Source organism: Schistocerca serialis, chromosome 11 (assembly GCF_023864345.2).
Source record: "Schistocerca serialis cubense isolate TAMUIC-IGC-003099 chromosome 11, iqSchSeri2.2, whole genome shotgun sequence".
Lineage (NCBI taxonomy): Eukaryota > Metazoa > Arthropoda > Insecta > Orthoptera > Acrididae > Schistocerca > Schistocerca serialis.
The window spans coordinates 67844252-67871082 of record NC_064648.1 but is presented as its reverse complement, the minus strand read 5'-3'; the positions used below and the strand labels follow the sequence as shown (position 1 = coordinate 67871082).

At 43.0% G+C, this 26831-nt stretch overlaps 1 protein-coding gene across 1 annotated transcript in view; it reads left to right on the top strand.

The window, feature by feature from the left end:
* The window catches only part of LOC126426852 (dnaJ homolog subfamily C member 11), a 133899-nt gene extending 107988 nt beyond the window's left edge, over nucleotides 1–25911 (top strand). Inside the window, exons 10-12 of the mRNA XM_050088873.1 lie at nucleotides 11421–11703; nucleotides 19677–19806; nucleotides 25630–25911. Coding sequence (XP_049944830.1) covers nucleotides 11421–11703; nucleotides 19677–19806; nucleotides 25630–25655 — 439 coding nt within the window. The 3' untranslated portion in view covers nucleotides 25656–25911. The remainder of the gene's footprint in view (nucleotides 1–11420; nucleotides 11704–19676; nucleotides 19807–25629) is intronic.
* The last annotated feature ends 920 nt before the right edge of the window (nucleotides 25912–26831 follow it).

The window sequence follows — 26831 nt, the reverse complement described above, 5'->3', positions numbered from 1 at the left end:
TTCTTTCTGTTCTGTTCATGTACGAAGCTTGGGAAGAATGATTGTTTGAATTCCTCTCTGCATGATGCAATTATTCTCATCTTGTCCTCACAATCCCTGTGTGAACAATATGTTAGGGGGTTGTAGTATGTTCCTGGAGTCATCATTCAAGCCTGTTCTTGAAACATTGTTAGCAGTGTTTGTGGGGATACTTCACATCTATTTTCAAAGAGTCTGCCAGTGTCTATCAGTTCTATTGCTTTATGCAGAGCATTTCCATTACTCTAGTACTTAGTAATGCCAACATGAAATAGGAAAAAAATATATTTATTAGTTGAATTTGGTCAATGAAATAGTAACTCTGTTAATTAATTTATGTAGCTCACTGACCAAAATGAGTAATTTGATGATGCAGCGCACATTCAAATATGTCACGTAAAGGCTACAAAAAGTTTTTTTAAAGAAGAGATAAAAAGAAATATTTTTTTATGTTTAAAAAAAATGTCACAGGTGCACCATCTCCCCAGTAGGGGTCCATGAATATTTTGATGCTAGTGATGTTCAGGGACAGTGTTCAGACTGTTGTTTGATGAATATGATTTTAGAGATGTTGCTGAAAATGACATCAATTTACATTAATGCTCAACTGGCATCTGTGTCTTCTGAGCAACCAGGTGTTCCACATAAAGGCTACAGCTTCAGCAAGATGATCTAACCAGCTCTTGTGGAGTAGCAATCAGTGTGTTAGACAGTGTTTCTACATGAAATATTTTTACAGTTATTATCCGTTACGTGTAAATTATATCCTGGATAATAGTGGGGTTTGGATATGTCATACACCCACAGTTCATGTATGTAGTATGTACAAGAAGAAGAAAAAGGAAAAAATATGATTTGCTTTGCAAGCAGTATCAGAGCAAGAGGTGGTATCCCCCTTGCTGAAGTGCATTCTGCAGTGCTGCTCGAGGCAGTCACACCGCACACCGGTGAAAGGATGATGTAAACTGGAAGTGTTCAGTTTTCACAGTTTCACTGTGACAGCTTTCAGTGCTCTCTCTGTCACTGCACTTTACATCAGTTAGTGTATGTCCGTAGCTCGTGGTCTAGTGACTAACATTGCTGCCTCTGGATCACGGGGTCCTGGGTTCGATTCCCAGCTCGGTTGGGGATTTTCTCTGCGCGGGGACTGGGTGTTTGTTTTGTCATCATCATCATCATCATTCGTAACAGTGGCTAGATTCAACTGTGTACAAATTGAACTGTGCAAAAATTTGGACTTTGTACGGGTGCTGATGACTGCACAGTTGAGCGCTCCACAAACCAATCGTCGTCATCATCATCAGTTAGTGTATTTCAGAAATCCCTGAACTTTAGGAGAGTATTTTGCATACTGCAGTGTAACTGAATGTTCCTCAGCTAACTGTGAAAAACTATCAGTGCTGCATTTTCCATCGTGTATATAATAAACTTTTTCCTCGGTACACTGCATCTCGCATTTTACTTAACCAAAATTAATGATTGCTACATCATTTTCAAGGTTTCATTCAACACTAATGACAAAAAAGACACACCTAGTTTAAAATTATTGTTTTTGTTAAAAAAACCAACATCCCACACAACTTCCTCCAGAAGCTGTGGCTTCCGTTCCAGTTCGTTCGAGGAGATTGGTCGACGTCACAGACGCCTACATTGAGATTTAATGGACTTGTGACGAAGCGAGCTGGGATATTTTTTATGTCCCCTCTTGTTTTGCCATCTGCCTTCTTAAAATTCATTTTTTTTTTTTTCAGTTTTAACTAATGACCAGTAACGTATGTGAATATAATCTGCATTTCCATATAAGAGAAAATTTGGCCCTCAGTTTTAAAGACTTTTACACCCACTCTAATTTTGTGCTTAGTTTTCGGTATGTAATTGATTTTCTAGTTTATTTTGACTATTCCTAGTTAGTATCCTTTGTTATAGGGTGAAATCAGTTATTGTTTCGTAACTTAAATTGACTGATAAAGAAATATAAATCCTGTAATAATTGTAAACATTTGGAAGACGAAATGCTAGTAACCTTAAAGTATCTATTTGGCTCTATTCGAAAATATGTTAGCAAAGCCAGCCCTTAATTAATTCCAAAGTAATTCACAGTTTTGCCCAAAGTATTGCTTGTGCACTTATATTTGTTAATTTCATGTTTTAAACAAATAATTCGGCCTAACTATTGCAGCAGAAGAAACTGTTAAAAAGATCCAATGTTTCGATGTATTCAGTTAATCTCACTAGGGGTAAGATAGATATCGCCTACAGGAAAATTAAAGAGACCTTTGGAGGTAAGAGAACGACTTGTATGAATATCAAGAGCTCAGATGGAAACCCAGTTCTAAGCAAAGAAGGGAAAGCAGAAAGGTGGAAGGAGTATATAGAGGGTCTATACAAGGGCGATGTACTTGAGGACAATATTATGGAAATGGAAGAGGATGTAGATGAAGATGAAATGGGAGATACGATACTGCGTGAAGAGTTTGACAGAGCACTGAAAGACCTGAGTCGAAACAAGGCCCCCGGAGTAGACAATATTCCATTGGAACTACTGACGGCCGTGGGAGAGCCAGTCCTGACAAAACTCTACCATCTGGTGAGCAAGATGTATGAAACAGGCGAAATACCCTCAGACTTCAAGAAGAATATAGTAATTCCAATCCCAAAGAAAGCAGGTGTTGACAGATGTGAAAATTACCGAACTATCAGCTTAATAAGTCACAGCTGCAAAATACTAACACGAATTCTTTACAGACGAATGGAAAAACTAGTAGAAGCCAACCTCGGGGAAGATCAGTTTGGATTCCGTAGAAACACTGGAACACGTGAGGCAATACTGACCTTACGACTTATCTTAGAAAAAAGATTAAGGAAAGGCAAACCCACATTTCTAGCATTTGTAGACTTAGAGAAAGCTTTTGACAATGTTGACTGGAATACACTCTTTCAAATTCTAAAGGTGTCAGGGGTAAAATACAGGGAGCGAAAGGCTATTTACAATTTGTACAGAAACCAGATGGCAGTTATAAGAGTCGAGGGACATGAAAGGGAAGCAGTGGTTGGGAAGGGAGTAAGACAGGGTTGTAGCCTCTCCCCGATGTTGTTCAATCTGTATATTGAGCAAGCAGTAAAGGAAACAAAAGAAAAATTCGGAGTAGGTATTAAAATTCATGGAGAAGAAATAAAAACTTTGAGGTTCGCCGATGACATTGTAATTCTGTCAGAGACAGCAAAGGACTTGGAAGAGCAGTTGAATGGAATGGACAGTGTCTTGAAAGGAGGATATAAGATGAACATCAACAAAAGCAAAACAAGGATAATGGAATGTAGTCTAATTAAGTCGGGTGATGCTGAGGGAATTAGATTAGGAAATGAGGCACTTAAAGTAGTAAAGGAGTTTTGCTATTTGGGGAGCAAAATAACTGATGATGGTCGAAGTAGAGAAGATATAAAATGTAGGCTGGCAATGGCAAGGAAAGCGTTTCTGAAGAAGAGAAATTTGTTAACATCGAGTATAGATTTAAGTGTCAGGAAGTCATTTCTGAAAGTATTCGTATGGAGTGTAGCCATGTATGGAAGTGAAACATGGACGGTAAATAGTTTGGACAAGAAGAGGATAGAAGCTTTCGAAATGTGGTGCTACAGAAGAATGCTGAAGATTAGATGGGTAGATCACATAACTAATGAGGAAGTATTGAATAGGATTGGGGAGAAGAGAAGTTTGTGGCACAACTTGACCAGAAGAAGGGATCGGTTGCTAGGACATGTTCTGAGGCATCAAGGGATCACCAATTTAGTATTGGAGGGCAGTGTGGAGGGTAAAAATCGTAGAGGGAGACCAAGAGACGAATACACTAAGCAGATTCAGAAGGATGTAGGTTGCAGTAGGTACTGGGAGATGAAAAAGCTTGCACAGGATAGAGTAGCATGGAGAGCTGCATCAAACCAGTCTCAGGACTGAAGACCACAACAACAACAACAACAGTTAATTTAATGAGTTATGTTTTAATTGTTATTTATGTAAGTTAAACATCGAACTACGTGAAGTTTCAGTACCTATTATTGTGATGATTTATAAGGGTCCGATTTTTGGTCACGGGACAGTCAGTTCACGGCTGAGTTTCAGACGAGGAACCTGTGTCAGTTAGAACGACAACAATGCATCAACTTAACAGTGAAATAAGTGTTACACCAATAGGCCGTGTGTTAAAGCAATGACAGTGTCTGTTCCATACGTACCTGATTATTCCGAAAAAACTGTGAACTGTGTGGTTAGGCTTTTACTGCTCACAGATGTTCAGCAGTAAACTACTGTAGCAGTATGTGGATGTTTGCCTGCTAACTATTAATGAGGCTTATGGGAAGTTACAATAATAGTGCACTGGCCATATTAAATGTGTATATGGGGCGGCTGTGAAAAGTGAAAGTAAGCTGCTGTGAAACGCAACTGTGCCTCTGTTGGCTACATTATTTACAGTAATCAGTGTCCAAATTACAAACCCTATTTTTTAGCTGGTCTAGCAATGCAGTATGTCGACACTGAGGACAACAAATGAAGAAACAAATTAGGTGAACCGTTACACACTGTCAACATTTGCAATCGAATCCCCATATAACAGTGTATGTAATGTAGTAATTTCAAATAAATAACTTTGCAAAGATGAAAAGTATGTCAATTTCCAAACATAGTTATTTCCCACCCACCTTGTGTGTAGGATATCACCTACATATAGTGTGTAAGGAATGTATGGCCAGACTTTCAGGAAACCCTCCTCACATGTAGAGGAAAACAATACATATATGGTCATGGGTCTGGAAACATTTTATTTCCAAGTTAGAGCTCAGTTTCTACAACTCTTCAATATATTAGTCATGGGAAACTCGCAGGAAAAGAAAGTTTCAGCACAGTGTGAAACACTTCCGTAAATGAAATGTTCAGAATGTTACCAAGGATACGTGTCAACTCACCATTACATCAAGTCTCTGATGCACTGTGTGGGTTTAGATCTGGAGAGAGTATCGGCCGAGGGGTAAGTCCCCCTTTAACTATCCATCCGTCATAGAATATGTTATTTAGAAGCTGACAAATGTTCACATAGAAACAGAGGTCCGTCATGCACAAAATATATGTTCTGTCGAAATTGTAAAGGCACACATTCTAACAGGAACATGGGGGATTTTCTGAGAAAGCACAGTAAGTTTCTCCATTGATCCTGGATTCATGTGATTATGTGAAGAGCAATATGAAATGAGTTCTAACATGGAAACATAGCATTTTCAAACCCATATTGATATGACATATTTTATTCTCTCTCTCTCTCTCTCTCTCTCTCTCTCTCTCTCTCTCTCTCTGTGTGTGTGTGTGTGTGTGTGTGTGTGTGTGTGCGTGCGTGCTTGTGTGTGTGAAGATTGTTTCCCAAAAGTTTGGGTGCACTGTTTTTACACAGTGTATAAATAACAGCTTTCAAGACTGTTTTAGTTCCATTTAATTATTAGGATTAAAAAGAAATTAATTGTACACTTGCTCATTTATAGATTATGACAGTACAGGATGGTTTGCACCTCTAATATTTATGAGAAAATTTCTGGATTTAATGTGGCCAAATTCTGTATCTGGCCAATCCACATCTCAAAACTCAAAACTGAACGTACCTCTCTCCCTCTCTAATAATATTACGTTGATGCATAAGTTTGTATTTTTGTCTTGCACATTGGTATTCCAGGTCATATGGGTTTATTTATCGATTTTCATTTTTTATTTGTCATTAACTTTTGCTGTTTCAGTTTAATTGTTGCTATTTTGTCATTCAGAGATAGTGAGTGGAACTGTGGACACTAGAAAATAGTGCCAAGTGGAGAAATTAGAAAATTTGTGACATGTTCTTATGTTTGAGATCAATAGGGGGGTGACAGCAGTGGATGAAGCCAGAAACATTTGCACCGTGTATGGGGATAATGTCAATGGAGAGAGCATAATGGTTTACTCGTTTTAAGGAGAATCATTTTGACATTACTGACTCTCCACATTTAGGTAGATTGCCAGTGTTTGATGAAGATTGTTTGAACACGTTAATTCACGATGCTCTGTGTCAGCGTACTAGAGAACTGGCAAATGTAATGAACCGTGGTCATTGCACCATTGTGTGACATTTGAACATACTGGGGAAGTTCAGATTTGGTACGGGTACCGCATGCTCTAAGCCAAAATCACAGAAATCAATGGGTCGCCATATGTGCATCTGTGCTCGATCGTCATTAGTTCGCTCGTGAACAGCACTAACCATTCCTATCCTGTGTCACCACTGGTGGTGATAAGTGGTGTCTTTATGCTAACGGAAGGAAAAGAAATTAAAGGTAGAGGCCAAACAAAGCAGCATCCACAAAACAAAATTTTATGCATCTGGTGAAACAGCAATGGTTTGTTTTGCTTCCCAGAGGTGTAACCATAACTGCTGACGTTTATTGTCAATCACTGAGACGTCTCACAGACACAGTCAGAGGACGACGACAGCGTGAAGTGGTGCTACCCGTGATAACGCCCGCCCACATTCTGCTAGACTGACAAAAAGCAATGTACGGCAGTTGGGTTCGGAAGTCATTCTGCACTCACCTTATTCACCTGATCTCAAGCCCAGAGATTTTCGCCTTTTCTGCTCTCAATTGAGCAATCGTCAAGGAACTACCTTTGTGGATGAAAATGTGCTCCGAACGTGGCTCGGCAAGTACTTTGCCTCAAAACCACACGATTTCTCAAGTCACAGAAGAGAAAAGTTAGCCCAGCATTGGCAGTGTTGTAAACAGTGAAGGATAATATATTATTGATGACTAAAGTCTCTGTTACATATATCTCTTTTGTTTATTAAAAACGTGGAAAAATACTACGAACTTATGTATCGACATAATATTATTTTATAAAACTTTCTTACCGTAAGAAAACCTAAAATTAACACACGCCCCCCCCCCCCCCCCCCCTCTCCCCCGCAGGGGGCTTGCCGCTCTTTGGTGTGTTCGTCTCGGCTGCAAAGGGTCTCCAACCTTTGCAGCACAGTTTCCCTTCCGTGCTGCATGTCCGTCCTGTTGCTATTCTATTTCCCTTCCTCTGGGGAACATGTCTGGACTGTTTTTGGAAATGTATTCTGCATTTTTGGTAGTCAATATTAGTATACTCTCCACTGTCTTTCATTCCCTTTTTCTTTCTGCATTCGCCTTCTCCTATCCTTCCTCCACTTTGGCATTTGAGGTTCTTCTCTTATTATTCTTCCTCTCCTCCTCCTCCTCCTCCTCCTCCTCCTCCTCGTGCGCTCCTGAAGGCCGGCCCGTGCATCTGATGATCAATAGGTGACTGGGTCACGCGTAATTACCAGTCCTGGGTCGACAGGTAGGTTCGCACGTACCGCCTGGTACAGGCCAGGCCCAGGGAGGAGCGATTCCCAAATTGCTGATTGGTCCTTCTGTCAGGTGTTCGGGAGGGGTGAACAATCTCCTAAGATGGGGGCACCCAGTTGGAAGGAGTCCGTGTCTGCGGTACGCACCTCCGACCGTTCCTTTGCCCCGTACTCCGCAGGCCGACAGAAGGAGAATGCCGACGCTCCTGTGGACCTCGTGGAGTAGGATCCTCCTGTCTCTGTGCTCAGTAGCAGTAAGTCTTTGAAGCCGCCGAGATGACACCCCTTCATTTTTTCGTCACGACTCTCGTCCGATGGTACGTTTACGGTCTTCGATCCGTTAGAGAGCAGTTACAGCTGCTCTTAGAATTGCAGCATCTACTTGTTCTCTGCATTAAGGAAACAAAATTGCAGTCTCAAGACCGCTTTAAGCTCTTGCATTTCTTCCCGATCCATTTTGACGCCCCCGCCCTCTGCCCGAGGATGGCATTCCGTCTCGTGTGGGAGTCGTGTCGCTCATACAGGATGGTGTTCAAAGTCGAGCCATCTCCCTGCCTACCAGTCTTCCAGCTGTTGCAGTTCGCCTTTTCCTTCCTCACTTAACCTTCTCCCTCCGTCATACGATGTCACCGGGGCAGACTCCCTCCAGCTCATTGGGCAGCTACCTCACCCGTTTGTGCTGCTCGGTGACTTTAATGTGCACTATCCTGTTCGGCATTCTTCCATAACTTGTCAGAGAGGTGCCCTCGTGGCTGACCTTAATCGACTTAACTCTTCTGCCTTAATGCAGGAGCAACTGTGTTCCTTTCAGACTCTATGCATACCTACTTCCATTTGGACCTATCCCTCTGAACCGCACAGCTTGCCCGTCGTCTCGAGAGGTCCGTTATGTCTGACACGTACTCGAGTGACCGTTTCCCCTGTGCTATCCGTTTGCCGACTCCCACGACAGTAGGCATAACTCCTCCGTGGCGACCTTCGACGAACGACGTTTCCCGAGTTGTGATGACCGGATAGAGTATTATGTTAAAAATGTTACCCTTACCACCACGGAACATTCCATCACTCGCACTTCCTCTTTACAGAGCCGTGTCCCAGTTCCGTGGTGAACTGCGGCGTGACGCGACGCAATTCTCCCACGGAGACGTGTTCTCCGCATTTTTTAGTGTGATCCCACGGTGTAATTCATTATAAACAGATGCCACACAGCGTAGTTACGTTCTTCAGGATAGCAAAAAAGCTGGATTTCATTCACTAATTCTTATAACAGTTCCACTCCCTCTTCTGTTGTGTGGGCCAACCTCCGACGGCTCACTGGGACCGACATCAATTTCCCACCTTCCGACCTGACAGTAGGAGACGATGCCATTGTAGACCCTATTGCTATCTCTGGCACTCTGGGCTGTCATTTTGCTGAGATTTGAGCTCCTCCCACTATCACCCTGCCTTCCTCCCTGAAAAACGAGGGAATTGTGAGTGCTACAATGCCACCTTTACTGTGAGGGAGCTAGATCGTGCTCTAACTTCATCCCAATCCTCCACCCAAGGCCAAAATTCACATTCGAATGTTTCAGCACTCTTTCGGGCAAGCACTTTCTGCTTCATACGTACAACCGCATCTGGGCTGATGGCACGTTTCCCAGACACTGGTGTGACGCCACTGTTACTCCCATACCTAAGCCTTGTAAGGACAAACAGCTTCCTTCTAGCTACTGCCGCATTTCTCTCACCAGCTTTGTTTGTGAGGTGATGGAACGTACGATCCGTGCCCGGCTGGTACGGTGGCTCGAATCTCGCAATTTACTTACAGGTGCACAGTGTGGATTTGGAGCGTGCCATTCTGCAGTTGACCGTCTCATCACTTTAACCACCCATGTCAGGAATGGGTTTTCTGCAGAAATCCCAGACTGTGGTTGTGTTTTTCGATTTGAAGAAATCCTACTACACCTGCCGGAGGACCGGTATCCTCCATACTCACTACACGTGGGGGCTTCCGTGGCTGCCTGCCCCGTTTCCTTCAGGAATTTTTGAAAGACGGAGTTTTCAAGCTGTGTATGGGTTCTGCCCTGTCAGACACTTTTGTCCGGGAAAATGATGTGTCTCAGGGTTTCGTCCCGAGTGCTGTCCTCTTTGCTATTGCCATTAATCCTGTAATGGCCTGTCTCGTGCTGGGTATCTTCGGCTCCATTTTAATTGACAATTTTGCCACCTATTGCAGTTCTCGACAGACCTGTGTCGTCGAGCGGCGTCTCCAGTGGTGTCTCATTCGCCTTTACTCGTGGAGCGTCAACAGTGGCTTTCATTTTTCCACTGACAAAACCGTTCGTATGAATTTCTGGCAGCGCAATTGTTTCTTCCACCACCTTTACATTTTGGCCTGTCGCTCTTCCGTTCTTTGAAACTATGAAATTCCTGGGGCTCTTGCTCGATAGGAAACTTTTTTGGTCCTCCGACGCGTCTTACCTGGTAGCTCACTGTAAGCAGTCCTTCCGTTTCCTACATGTGCTCAGTGGTACTTCCTGGGGAGCACATCAGACGACCCTCCTCCATTTGTGCTGGTCTCTTGTCCATCCAAAACTAGACTACACGTGTTTCGTTTATGCATCTGCACGTCCGTCCCTCTTATGGTATCTGAAAACTGTTCGCCACTTGGACATTTTACACTAGCCCAGTTGAGTGTCTGTATGCGCAAGCTGCCGAACTACTGCTGTAGTACTGCCGTAACGTCCTCCTCTCCAGATATGTGTGCCATTCGTCTGCCTCCTTCTTCGGTGACTCCTTTTATCACCAGTATGGACTGTATCCCAGTTCCCTCTTACCTCCTGGAGTTCGCTTTTGGCCCTTTCTCCGGCAGCTTAACTTCACGCTACCTGCAACTTTCCCGGTGGGTGTAAACACTTCACCACCTCGGCTTCGCGTGGCGGTCCCTGCTTACCTTGGCCTTCATTTGCTTTGTAAGGACAGTACTCTAGCATCACTCTATCGCCTTCAGTTTCACGACCTTTGCACAGGACTTTGCATGGTACCTCTGTATGTACTGATGGCTCTCAGACTGACTGTGGTGTCGGACGTGCTTTTGTCATTCGCACCGACATTTTTCAGTATCGGCTTCCGGAACACTGCAGAGTTCTTCGCCCCGTATCGGACCACGCAGTACGTCCGCGACACGGGCTTTTTGAGTTGTATCATCTGCTCAGACTCCGTCAGTGCCCTACAAAGCCTCTGTGTGCTGTACACCGTCCGTCCCTTAGTACAATGGGTCCAGGAAAGATGGTCACTTGCTCACTGTTGATAGAGTCACTAAGGTGTTCAAGTGGGTTCCTGGCCACGTCAGTCTGGCAGGAAGCGAGGCTGCAGCTGCCGAGGCTGGAGTCCTCGTACCTCAGCCCGCCAGTTCTTACATTCACTCTGACAATCTCTGTGTTGCCGTCTGTCAGCATGTGGTGTCACTTTGACAACACCACTGGTCCTTCCTTAATGGGAACGAGCCTCTCCCAGCGGCTCGGACGACCTTCTCTCGGCTCTCTCACCACGAGATCATTTTAACTAGGTTGCATATTGGGCACTGTCTTTTTAGCTGTCACCATTTGTTAAGTGGTGCTCCCCCACCACCTTGTGGAAATTGCACACAACTTTTGACAGTCCAGCATTTCCTGACAGACTGCCCTTTCTTGACCTCTTACATTCTCGTTTGTATTTGCCGTCTGAGCTATCGGTCATTTTAGCAAACGACGTGCGTGCTGCCGACCTCGTTTTACTTTTTATCTGTCGTAGCAATATGGCGAGGCCATTTGAGTTTTAGTTCTGAACCTCTGTTTCTCTACGGTGTATTTTGCAGACCTTTTTCCACGCCATTGCTTCTAGCTGTTTTCTCTTCTGTCAATTGGGATTGATGGCTAGTCCTTTTTAACTCCTCTCTGTCTCGGTGGTGTACAGTTTTGACACGGGTACATACGATCCTAGTTATTTTTGTGCACTAAAACAAAACAAACAAACATAAAATTAACCGGTTTCGAAATGTACCAGAATGGCAGAAACGAGACGAGAGGCACAGGCTGCCGTCGAGCTGATGAGGGCCACGTTCGCACGTGTCCGCGCGGACGAGGAAGCCCGCCGGGGGCTGGTGGTGGTACGTGCCCTGTACGGCCGCCTCATGCCCACCACCGCTGGCGCCTCGGCCTCGGGGGGCGGCGCAGCGGTGTCCGACGTCGAAGACGACGTGGGATCCCCGGACGAGGTGATCGACGTGACGGTGCCTCTGCAGTGCCTCGTCCGCGACTCGCAACTCGTGTTGCACGAGTCCTCCAAGGTTAGTCGCTCTCCACCGTATCACTCTATGTGCAGCTGTACTGAATCTGTGTAATAATAATGGAAATTCGTAGATGGAGTAATGCATAAAATAAGGGAAGGGCAGCCACTCAGAAACATACAAATCCCGTCTCGTACAGTGCTGCAGTCTCACTTGCCAGCTCGTTCGACAGCTCCTCTGACGGCTCTGTCATCTGCTAGGTGGCTGACCTACAGGGAGCTACTCGTGTATACCGTGATAGGTCCGGTGCTGTTTTTTTTGTGAGACCTAGGAGGGTTCCCTGAATGCTACCTGCGCTGACCGATCGGGAGTACTGTTTGGGTACTGACTTCGCAACCTACAGTGTGGGAACTCTGAGACAACGCCAGTTAACACTCGAGACCAAACAGTGTTCCGCACCCACTAGATGAGCTGCGATCTTTCTCAAAAGGTTGTAGGGAAACTATTTGGTGAAAAACTTTGATTCTTGCACATCTTATACCTTCGTTCACCAGCTTCATGGTGAACTGCCTATCATATTTGCTGTGATATTGTAGGATTAAGTGAACTACTGCAAGAATTTTGGAAAGTTTGCAGTGAAAAATAGAGATCGCTATGAATTTGCGTTTGGTGCACATTACGTCATGTTTTGCTGTGTATGAAATGTAGTTAACATATTGAATTTTTCTTTAAACTTTAAAGGATATTGCTATCTATCACCAGTATTGAGAAAATGGATCTTATGTAAAGTGCTTCGTCCCAAGCTCGCACGCCATTGAAAAAGCTGGAATGAAATATTCACAAAATTCCTCATATTTCTTAAACTGTTTCAGATATCGAAACAAGATTTTTGGCAAGCGAAAGTATGGAAAGAGGAGAGTGTATTGCCAAACGATTAATGTGCCCAACTTTCATATCTACCACGATGGTCAGGTGACTACAGATTTTTTGCATTGAAATGATGTAATATTTAAGGACCATAAATAGTTAGTTAAATGAGAATTACTGTGGGTTTGGAACAATATACGTGATGAAATTTCACTTTATTTTTGTGCCAATAATTGCCATTTTCATAAACTGCTGCCTTGTTTTTCCATCAGTTGCTGTTTTGTATTTCTATTACAATTTTTACTGCATTAGAATGTTAATTGTTCATTAATGGTCGTATTTATTATGATATTTTAGGATTAAATAAACTACTGCAAGAATTTTGGAAAGTTTGCAGAAAAAAATTGGGCTCGCTATGAATTTGTGTTCGGTGTATCTTAGGTCATTTTGGCAATAGAAACCGATTAATGTGGCAACAAGGAGTCTAACGTATTAGTCAAAGGTCATCACTAATAACATTTCTCGGAAGAAAATAAAGGTGGTAATAAGTCTAGGGAAAGTAAACCACTGCTTTTCTTGAAATTTTAGTGGAATCCTGTACCCCAGTATCTTTTTAATAATGAATTATGTGGACTGAATGTAGGCAATGGATTTTATTTCCCTATCTAAGTAATCCCCCCATGAACCATAGACCTTGCCGTTGGTGGGGAGGCTTGCGTGCCTCAGCGATAGAGATAGCCGTACCATAGGTGCAACCACAACATAGGGGTATCTGTTGAGAGGCCAGACAATCATACGGTTCCTGAAGAGGGCAGCAGCCTTTTCAGTAGTTGCAGGGGCAACAGTCTGGATGATTGACTGACCTGGCCTTGTAATACTAACCAAAACGGCCTTGCTGTGCTGGTACTGCGAACGGCTGAAAGCAAGGGGGAAACTACGGCCGTAATTTTTCCCGAGGGCATGCAGCTTTACTGTATGGATAAATGATGATGGCGTCCTCTTGGGTAAAATATTCCGGAGGTAAAATAGTCCCCCATTCGGATCTCCGGGCGGGGACTACTCAGGAGGACGTCGTTATCAGGAGAAAGAAAACTGGCGTTCGACGGATCGGAGTGTGGAATGTCAGATACCTTAATCGGGCAGGTAGGTTAGAAAATTTAAAAAGGGAAATGGATAGGTTTTAGTTAGATATAGTGGGAATTAGTGAAGTTTGGTGGCAGGAGGAACAAGATTTTTGGTCAGGCAAATACAGGATCATAAATACAAAATCAAATAGGGGTAATGCAGGAGTAGGTTTAATAATGAATAAAACAATAGGAATGCGGGTAAGCTACTACAAACAGCGCAGCGAACGCATTGTTGTGGCCAAGATAGACACGAACCCCAAGCCTACGACAGTAGTACAAGTCTATATGCCAACTAGCTCTGCAGATGACGAAGAAATTGAAGAAATGTATGATGAAATAAAAGAAATTATTCAGATAGTGAAGGGAGACGAAAATTTAATAGTCATGGGTGACTGGAATTCGGTAGTAGGAAAAGGGAGAGAAGGAAACGTAGTAGGTGAATATGGATTGGGGGGTAAGAAATGAAAGAGGAAGCCGTCTGGTGGAATTTTGCACAGAGCACAACTTAATCATAGCTAACACTTGGTTCAAGAATCATAAAAGAAGGTTGTATACATGGAAGAAGCCTGGAGATACTGACAGGTTTCAGATAGATTATATAATGGTAAGACAGAGATTTAGGAACCAGGTTTTAAATTGTAAGACATTTCCAGGGGCAGATGTGGACTCTGACCACAATCCATTGGTTATGAACTGTAGATTAAAACTGAAGAAACTGGAAAAAAGTGGGAATTTAAGGAGATGGGACCTGGATAAACTGAAAGAACCAGAGGTTATACAGAGTTTCATAGGGAGCATTAGGGAATGATTGGCAAAAAGGGGGGAAAAGAAATACAGTAGAAGAAGAAAGGGGTGCTTTGAGAGATGAAGTACTGAAGGCAGCAGAGGATCAAGTAAGTAAAAAGACGAGGGCTAGTAGAAATCCTTGGGTGACAGAAGAAATATTGAATTTAATTGACGAAAGGAGAAAATATAAAAATGCAGTAAATGAAGCAGGCAAAAAGGAATACAAATGTCTCAAAAATGAGATCAACAGGAAGTGCAAAATGGCTAAGCAGGGATGGCTAGATGATAAATATAAGGATGTGGAGGCTTATCTCACTAGGGGTAAGATAGATACTGCCTACAGGAAAATTAAAGAGACCTTTGGAGAAAAGAGAACCACCTTTATGAATATCAAGAGCTCAGGTGGAAACCCAGGTCTAAGCAAAGAAGGGAAAGCAGAAAGGTGGAAGGAGTATATAGAGGGTCTATACAAGGGCGATGTACTTGAGGACAATATTATGGGATTGGAAGAGGATGTAGATGAAGATGCAATGGGATATATGATACTGCGTGAAGAGTTTGACAGAGCACTGAAAGACCTGAGTCGAAACAAGGACCTAGGAGTAGACAACATTCCATTAGAACTACTGACAGCCTTGGGAGAGCCAGTCCTGACAAAACTCTACCACCTAGTGAGCAAGATGTACGAGACAGGCGAAATACCCTCAGACTTCAAGAAGAATATAATAATTACGAACCCAAAAAAAGCTGGCATTGTCAGATGTGAAAATTACCGAACTATCAGTTTAATAAGTCACAGCTGCAAATTACTAACCCGAATTCATTGCAGACAAACTGGTAGAAGCCGACCTTGGGGAAGATCAGTTTGGATTCCGTAGAAATGTTGGAACACATGAGGCAATACTGACCCTACAACTTATTTTAGAAGCTAGATTAAGAAAAGGCAAACCTACATTTCTAGCATTTGTAGACTTAGAGAAAGCTTTTGACAATGTTGACTGGAATACTCTCTTTCAAATTCTGAAGGTGGCAGGAGTAAAATGCAGGGAGCGAAAGGCTATTTACAATTTGTACAGAAACCAGATGGCAGATACAAGAGTCGAGGGACACGAAAGGGAAGCAGTGGTTGGGAAGGGAGTGAGACAGGGTTGTAGCCTCTCCCCGATGTCATTCAATCTGTATATTGAGCAAGCAGTAAAGGAAACAAAAGAAAAATTGGGAGTAGGTATTAAAATCCATGGAGAAGAAATAAAAACTTTGAGTTTTGCCGATGACATTGTAATTCTGTCAGACACACCAAAGGACTTGGAAGAGCAGTTGAACGGAATGGACAGTGTCTTGAAAGGTGGATATAGGATAAACATCAACAAAAGCAAAAGGAGGATAATGGAATGCAGTCGAATTAAGTCAGGTGATACTGAGGGAATTAGATTAGGATATGAGTTACTTAAGGTAGTAAAGGGCTTTTGCTATTTGGGGAGCAAAATAACTGATGATGGTCGAAATAGAGAGGATACAAAATGTAGACTGGCAATGGCAAGGAAAGCGTTTCTGAAGAAGAGGAATTTGTTAACATCGAGTATAGATTTAAGTGTCAGGAAGTCGTTTCTGAAAGTATTTGTATGGAGTGTAGCCATGTATGGAAGTGAAACACGGACGATAAATAGTTTGGACAAGAAGAGAATAGAAGCTTTCGAAATGTGGTGCTACAGGAGAATGCTGAAGATTAGATGGGTAGATCACATAACTAATGAGGAGGTATTGGATAGAATTTGGGAGAAGAGGAGTTTGTGGCACAACTTGACAAGAAGAAGGGACCGGTTGGTAGGACATGTTCTGAGGCATCAAGGGATCACAAATTTAGCATTGGAAAGCAGCTTGGTGGGTAAAAATCGTAGAGAGAGACCAAGAGATGAATACACTAAGTAGATTCAGAAGAATGTAGGTTGCAGTAGGTACTGGGAGATGAAGCAGCTTGCACAGGATAGAGTAGCAAGGAGAGCTGCATCAAACCAGTCTCAGACTGAAGACCACAACAACAACAACATCTAAGTAATCTACGAAATATGAAAACAGTTTAACAGCACATAACGTGCCATCTTTTCTTTTCTATCCCTGTACAGAATGTGGGGTTGTACTTTCTCACCACAAACACCTTTTAGTTTGTCAAAGATATTGGCAATCTGTTTACAACTTGATAGGTAGTTGGTTGGATTTTGCAAATTTAAATGTTTTTGTATTTCTCAGATCATTCAGCTACAGAAATGAAATTCTTTGGCCAGTGTCAATCCATATCATTCATTATTAAAAACACACTGGCCTATGGGGTTACATTAAATTTCAACAGAAGTATAGACTTATTTTCACCAGGCTTCTTATTCCCTTCAATTTTCTTCAGATAGATGTAATCAGTGGCAAGTTTTGAGTAATATGTTAAGTTCCCTTGTTGCCATGTTCAAATCTGCTTCTCTTGCCAAAACACAAGAGAATTTGTAAATTTGTGCCACTAGAATTATAATGCAGTTGAAATTGTGACAGAATCGTAAAACAGCCACTAATGGAAAGACGAGTCAATAGTTTATGAAAATGCCCATTCTCGGTATAAAAATAAAGTGAAATTTCCCCACGTGTGATTCCAAACCCACAGTAATTGTTGTTTCACCAGCTATCGATTCCCCTTAAATATTACATCATTTCATTGAAAACAACTGTAGTTGCTCAAATATCGCAGTAGGTGTGGAAGTTTGACATATTAACCACGTAGTGCAATAATCTCCTCTTTGCGTACTATGATTTGCCAAAATCTTGTTTCAGTATTTGAAAGAATTTAGGATTACCACGAATTTTTTGAATAATTCATTCCGTCTTTATCACTGGTGTGTGAGTTCAGTATGAAGCATTTTGTATACAATCCATTTTCTCAATATTGGTGATAGATAGCAATATCCTTTAAAGTTTAAGAAAAAAATCAATAAGTTAATTACATTTTATATACAGCAATATCTGACCTAACAAGCACCAAACACAAATTCGTAGTGTGCTGTGTTTATCACTACAAGCTTTCCGAAATTCTTGCAGCAGTTTACTTAATCCCAAAATACTGCAATAAATATGATTGTTAAAGAAATGAAAAGCAGTTCATCATAAAGCTTATGAATGAAGCTATAAGATGTGTGAGTATCAAATTTTTTTACTGAATGGTTTCGTTACAGTTGTTTGAGAAAGAGTGCAGTTTGCCCGGCTTGTGCATCCTGCCGTTCACAGAGATGAGTGAGCCAGCCAGCTAGCTAGCTTCAGAGCTGAACCGTACACCTTGTGAGAGGTTCAGCACGCGAGGTAGCCATCGCCCCCACCTGCTAGCCAGCAAGTGTAGCCGTGCCATCTGGCAAACTTGCAAAGAATCTTAGTCCGTGTGAGACAGGCCTACCAGAAAATGGCATTCACACTAGTTTTCAAGCACTACTTATTTTTCTAGCAGTAGCGTGCCGCCCTCGCACATTCTCTCTCTCTCTCTCTCTCTATCTCTCTCTCTCTCTCTCCCCCCCCCCCTCTCCCCCCCACAATCCTCCCTCTCCCGTGGCCACAGAAAAACTAATTATCAATAATTGATTATCAAAACTGGTTGCCCAAGCTCATAGAGGAGGAAGTTGGAAGTTGGTAGGGAGGGACACAAGGATGGGTTAGCGGGAAAGAGGCAGGTCTGTGGACAGGTGAATTCACGACCGCAGATGGAAAGAGTACAGGACGGTACAACAAAATGGATGTAGGAAGAGGAAGAGGGGGTGGGGGATGGGGGAGAGAAACATGAGGATGAAGAGGGAGGAAGGAAGAGGAGTGAAAAGGGGGTATGGGAGAGAGGGAGAATGCTTGGTTGGGAAGGGGGGGGGGGGTGGGAGGAGGGAAGAGTGGTGGGAGAAGGCAGTGCACAATTTGGAAAAACGATGGGTGGTGTGGATAGAGGAGAAAAGGGAAAAGGCGAGATGGCGCAGTGGGAACAGGCTTGCAGAGGCTGAGGCCAGGGGTATTGTGAGAGCGCAGGCTGTGTTAGAGAGAAAATTCCTGTCTGCGTAGCTCAGAGAAACTTGTGCCGGAAGGGAGTATCTAAATGGTTCGCATAGTTTATCAGCTGTCGAAGGCATTTTTGTTGTGGTGTGCAGAATATTTGGGAACTGGATTGTCAAATTTGTGGTTTACAACAGTTTGGCGGTGGTCATTCGTGTGAGTAGTATTTGGTTACTTGCCGTGCCAATGTAACAGGTGCGTTCAAAAAAATATTGAATTCATACTTTTGCGGGCTGTACTAGTCCGATTTGTGCATTGTGTTAATGAACGTGTCTCAAATGTATCTGTACACTGATAGCCATATTGGATGTCTAGTCTGTCTTATTTCTCAAGAAGGTTACAAGTGGCAGTTATTGATTTATTTTAAAAATCGATCAGAGAATTTTGATTAAATTTTGCTACAAAAATGGAATAAAATGTAACAAAACTTTTAAAAATGTTGAATGTTGGACTTCATTCTAACACCATGAGTAGGGAACACTGCATAGCAGATCTGTCAGTTTGGTGTGGTATAAGTTACCTTTTACCGATCTTCTTCAAATACAGTTGTCTTTTTTGTTTTGTGAGCTTATCAACTTCGTCTCCAGGCAGGGTCATGCTGTAAGAAAGTTTCTCACTAGTTCCAGCTACTGAATAACAAATATGTCTGTGACAATAATTTGGTGTATTGTTTCAACTATTTACATTAATTTTGAAGACAGGTTCAATTATCAGCAAGTCATAACTTCAAATACATCTTTCAATAAATCTGACTACACCTAATTCAACTTAAGATCTGAGATTTACAATCTTTCCTTGTCGTGAGCATTTACATTGAAGTATGTCCGTCCTCTCTGAGGTGTTTGACACCTTCAAGAGTACCACGGAGACATAAACGCCCAAGTTTAGCAAGTACCAATATGCTCACTGTGCCATGCCTTGCCCCTGCTACATTATGTCGCTGCATATCCACTATCTGTACAGACCACAATGCATTTTTTTTTTTTCCACTACATGAAATGTTTATAAAAGACACGACCACCTTCTGCCAGCGTGAGTATCCTCAGTGGAATAACCTACGTTACACTAAATCGTTTGCGACTGTGTGTATGATAGTTCCCTGAAAGCCTTATGCACTGATCATACACAGTGTGTAATATTTGGAGGAAATGGGACACGTGTGGTGTGACAGGTTTGTGCGGTATCTTGCAGAGTCAGCTGCCCGGATTCTACGATCCGTGCCTGGGGGAGGAGAAGGCCCTGCGTGTGCAGTACACGTACCACGGGCTGCTGCACGAGGTCACTGTCGGGGATACTGAGTCTGTCCGCCTGCCCAAGCAAGGTAGGTGCAGGTTATTCATTCATTCGTGCATTGTGTTTCATAGCTGTCATCAAAGAGGAGAACCCTCAGATGTGGAACAAGTCGAGGTATGCACCGACATGAGACAAACATATCACAGAAGCTTAATGTGTATTCCTTATTGGTAGCGAACTATCACTTTGGTGCTTAGTCAAAAAGTGGAAAGTCCAGAATGGAATAACAATAATATCAGGAAAAGAAGAAAAAAATCCCAGAATTCCTGGTTAAAAATACATCTTTTCCCAGGGCAAAATGCACTTTTTCCAGGATGAAAATGCACTATACCTTGGGCGAAAGTACATTTTTTCCGTGTTAAGTGAAAATGTACTTTCCCGTGGAGCTGTAAATCTTACCAGTCCATTCTTACCATTCCATTGAGTGTTAAAGGTTTTATACAATGCCGTAGAACTTCGTGGCACTTAATGAAAGGAAACCTAGCCAAAAAAAAAGCGTTGGTAAAGATCTTTGATGTGTGGCAACATGTACACTGCTTGTTTTTGTATTATGGAAGTATAAATACTAATTTCATCAAAAACAGCATGACATTGAGATTTGCTTTTCTCAGCTAATCATGGCTCACGTCACGTGATTTCGAGAACTAGTAACAGCAGACATTCGTAGTGTAGCAGATTTGATGTAATCAGTCAATAGCAACATCACCGCTAAGAAGCAGGAGCACACAAATAGGAAAAATTAATGGTTTAAATTAATATACACACGTATAGCTACAAGAAACACTAAGCTTTCACAAATGGCATTAGTTGTCAAACATTTTTTGCTGCTCTTTTTCCAAGGGTGTGGTTAGGCAGAATCATAAGAGCACGGCTTAAATTGCAACAGCCAAATATTTCTGACAAGCACAATTATAAATGTCACTGCTGGCACTGAACTTTTCATGGGTTACCTGGCTGAATACAGGTTCTGTCGAGCGCATCAACCTTAACACTTTTTGTCATCGCTATTGCATAATTCGTAATCTAGGAAAGAAATTAAAATAAGTATGAAAAACTGACCTCGAAGCTTGGTCTTCTTTAGCATGTGTTACCCGTTAAGAAATGAAACACAAATATGCCAGTAAAATATTAAATATAGGTATAAATAGCTTGTCTTCTGGGCCATATATTTTTCCAAGTGCCCGGTCCACAGAATGTTAAGTTTTGTTTCGAATGAGAGTCAAATGTTCTGTAATTTATGAAATTCATCGCACATTGTCACACACGACGTAATTCATCTTGCATAAAAGTAAATTTACTTTGAAAGTAATGTAACTCAAACCACCATTCACAATATTTTCCAGTGCCTATTAGAAATGCAAACATTCGTAACATCACACTAGTCGAAAGCAATTCGTGTTGCGAAGTATTGTGCAGTCTTCATCCGGAAGCTTTCGACCTTCTTCTGTCGGCAGGTGCTCGATGTGCACTGTGTTTTATTGCTGTAGTATTATTCTGCTGTAGCAGGCTAAAGAAAAAATTCCTTGTTAGAATATCGGTTCTTACCAATCAAAATTACAAAAATTTAACTGAAAACTTGACAGTTGAAAAATATCCAGACTTCTAAAAAATTTGCAGATTTTTCCCAGATCGAGAAATTCCCCAGTTTTTCCCTGGCCATATACACCGTGAATACAGAAGAGAGAGACGGATACTCACTACACGGTGCAGGCATCGAGTCGCAGATGGGCACGGTGGAAAAGACTGCTAAAATATTGCAATTTCGGTGAAAGTATTCTTCCGAAATAGAAACCGCACACACATTCGCAGGGACTTGACTTGCACACATGTGGCCACAGTCTCCGGGTGCTGGGGCCCAATTGCTTAATTCTGCTCACACTTGTGCCATCTAAATTTGAGTAAACTAGTAAGGAAGCTGCTGCCTCCTCACTTTGACTGTAGAGGATGATTTTGTCGAGTGCAGATAAACTGCATGAAATGGTCCCTGAGAGCAGGAGGAGCAAAATACACTACTGGCAATGAAAAGAGCTGTACGTTTTGTGTGTTGAAATTTTCATGTGTAAATATGAAAATATTATCATCAATAAACCACATATTCTGTATATAATTATTAATTACATGCTACATCATTTAACACCACGGACCTCGAATATGATATCAAGTAATTTTTCAACACCTCTGAACATTGAAAGCGTCTTAAAAAAGTTGAACTTTTTACAGCTGCTCAACAACGAATGCTTTTTTGTATTGTCAGAGTGAACTATAAACACAAATTTCTGATTGTTTAAGCAAGGGAGGGGTGTCATAGTAGGCAACTGCAAACATTTTTCCATGTGGGCATTGACCATCTCGTCTCACAGTGGAATAAATGTACTATCAGTTATAGCGATTACTTACGATTTTATAAATGTTTGGTGTCTGTTCTTTAAGAAATGTCTCAAAGAACAGACACCATGCATTCACATAATTGATTTACTTCGATAGGCGATGAGTTCACAACATTCAGTACTGATGGAATTTACACTACTGGCCATTAAAATTGCTACACCACGAAGATGACGTGCTACAGACGCGAAATTTAACCGACAGGAAGAAAATGCTGTGATGTGCAAATGATTAGCTTTTCAGAGCATTCACACAAGGTTTGCGCCGGTGGCGACACCTACAATGTGCTACATGAAGAAAGTTTCCAACCAATTTCTCATACACAAACGGCAGTTGACCGGCGTTGCCTGGTGAAACGTTGTTGTGAAGCCTTGTGTAAGGAGGAGAAATGTGTACCATCACGTTTCCGACTTTGATAAAGGTCGGATTGTAGCCTATTGCGATTTCAGTTTATCTTATCGCGACATTGCTGCTCGCGTTGATTGAGATCCGATGACTGTTAACAGAATATGGAATCGGTGGGTTCAGGAGGGTAATACGGAACGCCGTGCTGGATCCCAACGGCCTCGTATCACTAGCAGTCGAGATGATAGGCATCTTATCTGCACAGCTGTAACGGATCGTGCAGCCATGTCTCAATCCCCGAGTCAATAGATGGGGATGTTCACAAGCCAACAACCATCTGCACAGACAGTTCGACGTTTTCAGCAGCACGGACTATCAGCTCAGAGACCCTTGATGCTGTGTCAAAGACAGGAGCGCCTGCGATGGTGTACTCGACGACGAACTTGGGTGCATGAATGGCAAAACGTCATTTTTTGGCATGAATCCAGATTCTGTTTACAGTATCATGATGGTCGAATCCGTATTTGGCGACATCGCGGTGAACGAACATTGGAAGCGTATATTCGTCATCGCCATACTGGCGTATAACCCGGCGTGATGGTATGGGGTGCCATTGGGTGCACGTCTCTGTCACCTCTTGTTCGCATTGACGGCACTTTGAACAGTGGACATTACCATTTCAGATGTGTTACGACCCGTGGCTCTACCCTTCATTCGATCCCTGCAAAACCCTTCATTTCGGCAGGATAATGCATGACCGCATGTTTTTCTGGATACAGGAAATGTTAGACTGTTGCCCTGCCTAACACATTCTCCAGATGTCTCACCAATTGAAAATGTCTGGTCAGTGGTGGCCGAGCAACTGGGTCGCCACAGTACACCAGTCACTACTCTTGATGAACTGTGGTATCGTGTTGAAGCTGCATGGGCAGTTGTACCGGTACACGCCATCCAAGCCTGTGCTAGTGTTTTGCTCTACACAGAAGAGGGCAGTGAGCTGGAACTCCATTATCTGCAGTAGGCTCATTACCCTCCATCCCACTAAAGGCCCATCTCCCAGCAGCGTCACCCACAGAAAGAGCGGGTACATCACGCCTGTGAGGTGTCGTGGAATGGTGGGCAGTCGCCAGTAATCCCCACCCGCAGATTGAGGCCGAGCTGGTGTCGACAGACCTCTGCCACCGCACGATGGGTATTCTCTGCAGATCACAGGTGGGTGTCGTGTACGTTGACGATACTGCCCCTCGTAAAGGTAGCCTACTCTGCGAATAGGACGGATGACGAGAAATCCCGGCACCTCCGTGGTCCGTGTGACGAACAGTCCACAGAACTGTGACTGCGGAGCTGAGTCTGTAAGTAACGAGGCCTGCACGTGTTGTAAGTGGTATCCGTAGTGGCAGATCTTGTGGAGAACGTTCCACGCGTTCATCTGGCATACCACGTGCTTGCAGCCCACCCAACTGGTGTCGATATCGTGCTCATACGGACCTGAAAAGACTTCGTATGCAGGGGCAACACATGCAACAGTCACCTGGCTGGAATCTTTGGCCGTCTGACTGCAATAAAAAATGGCTATCTCAACCTCTTTAACTTTTCCCAGTTCGGAGCTTTTTGTGTGTGCGGGGGGGGGGGGGGGGGGGGGCTGGAGTTCCTGTCTGCTCAGGAGTTACTGTCGAATCAGGTCGGTGATTCTATCCCCAGGAGATGATGCCAGTGACCGTAGTGATGCAGCAGGTTGTCAACAAGCAGGTATATCCGTTGACCTGCATGTAGTTCATTTTGGGCTGACTGGAGTGTCCTCAGTCCCACTCTGAATTCTACGGCAACCCTCGATGAGCTGTCCGTGATGTACCCAGCATCGATATTCTTGCAGTCGGTAGACTCCTGCCTACCCCCGATAGGTGTCTGCATCCGCAGCACCTGAGTGTCAAATGGGAGTGTGGACACAGAGAGGCCCCGTTGCCACCTTCCGCATTGAAGTACAGTGCTGGCAGCAATCTGTGATGTGGTGTTGTCAGAAGACTGCCAGTTTTCTGTGGCGAGCAGCATCAAGTTCGTCAAGTTCGAGGTCGCGATTTCGAGTGCACCTTCGGCTTGTTCGTAGACTGTGCCGGAGCTTCTAGAACGTAGATTCACTACAGTATCATAATCGTGAACTCCAGTGTTAGTACTGCGAATGCTATTGATCCCAGTGATAAACATGTGATGAGAGCTGGGTTATTTAAAGGGAGATAGCACGAGGCTCAGTTTGTAACAATCGTACGTGTCATCTTTATTCTGCTACAGTCACTTAACGGCCCGTTGACTGCCACATCAGTTTCATACTGTGCGTTGTCGTGAAAGAGATGCAGTTCAATGTGACAGAGATACAATTCGATGCGACACGTCTCCCGAACTGAGGAATATGCTCGTCTCACTTTCTGCCAAACACATCGTAATGTAACATATAAGAAACTATCGGCCTCGATTTCTTATATATTAGATTGCTGACTGGGCAGCAATGTCGAAAGTACAAATATTGTTATGTGTCGACGACCTGACCCACTAGTGACGTACTGTCTCGCTTCCTGCTTCCACCTCCGTCTCTGACACAACTTGAGTTTGCTTGTGGCAGTGTGGATGAGTTTTAATAAAATTTTCTAATTTCTATTCATTGCTATTCTACGTATTAAAAGTTGCAATAGTTAGGTGAGGAATTGAGCGGACTACGAAATAAGGATGTAGACAGTGTAACGTGTGGAAGTTGAAGTTTAGGTCAGTTCAGGGAGTGTGCACAGGTAGGTGAAATGGTTAAGGTGACCACTCACAGTAAGTGAGAAATCCAGTTTTGAGTTCCGGCACAAATTTTCGGGTGTCACTATTGGGTAGTAGATTTATACTTAATAAAGCTCACATTGAATTCGCAGTCAGCAAATTAATTTTGATAGTGAAAAACTAATTATGTAACTTTTTTCAAGTTATAATTGAGACTTTGAGTATCTTTAACAAATGGCAATACTGTCGTTTGTGTGTTATGGGATTCACGGCAACTGCGAAAGGAAACGGACTCCGTACTGTAGTCGCATTCTCAGTTTGACAATGTACAGTGGGAGTCTCTGACGCAGCTCCTCTCTCGTTGCAGCCCACCGCCTCAACCCGACCACCTGACGGCGGTCCCCGTCGTAGTGCGGCGCGCCGGCAGCTCGGCGGCCCGGCCCGGGGGAGTGCGGCTGCAGCTGCGGGTGCCGACCGTACTCGGGGTGCCGCTCTCCACCTGGCGGGCGCCTGCCTCTGCTCCAGTTTTGCAGACCTCTCGTACTGCGTAGTCTGCCGCAGCTCGTCTCGAGCTCATTGTAAATAAGGGAACCTCTCCCGCACTGTCGTTCTGATAGCGGTTTCGAAATAAATAAAAAGTGAATGTTTATTTTCTGTGACGCAATGACACCTTTATTTATTTATTTTCCTACTGTACCTTACATTCGCCTTTACGGGAAAGAGAGCTCGTCGGAAAGTGCTACGTTTAGACGGCAGGTCGCAGCACTGGTAAGAGGAATAGTTAATATTTTGATAAGAAAGCTATCACTTCGACTGATTGGCTGTGACTGGGTGTAGACATAATATTTGACTGCTGTAAATAAATTCTCAGTGTCTCCTACACTTGTGCCGTCACACAGATGGCGGCACTGGTAAGAGGGATTGTTAATATTTTGATAAGAAAGTTATCAGTTCAACTGATTGGCTGTGACTGGGTGTAGACCTAATATTTGACTGCAATAAATAAATTCTCGGTGTTTCCTACGTGGGCTGGTCACTCTAAGCTCATTACTGGAGACACTCGGTGAATATGGGGTTACCGGTTGCAATAGAAGTGGTGGTAGGCTGGTGATAATATGGAAAATCTGTTAACTTGAGAACACCACCACAAAAAATGAACTGGTATATCGTGTAACTGGATAATGTGGGCATCTGTATCTCATTTGAAGAAACAGACCACCTCTTCGTCGCTTGTTCAGTCTATTCAGCACTGTTCCTGTCTTCCACGAGATTTCGTAAGTTTGTGTTCTATTCTTGTCTGAACTGTGTATCATTCCTGTTTCACTTCTGTACGAGGCTACACTCCACAGAAATACTTTCCAAAAACACTTCGTAACATACAAATTCATATTCAGTATTAACAAATTTCTCTTCTTCAGAAAGCACTTCTTGCTGTTACCAGTCTGCATTTTATATTCTCTGTACTTCAGCCATTGTCAGTTATTCTACTAACCAAATAGCAGAACCCATCTGCTAATTTTGTAGTTCCTAATCTAAATCCCTCAGTGTCCCCTGATTTAATTCGACTAC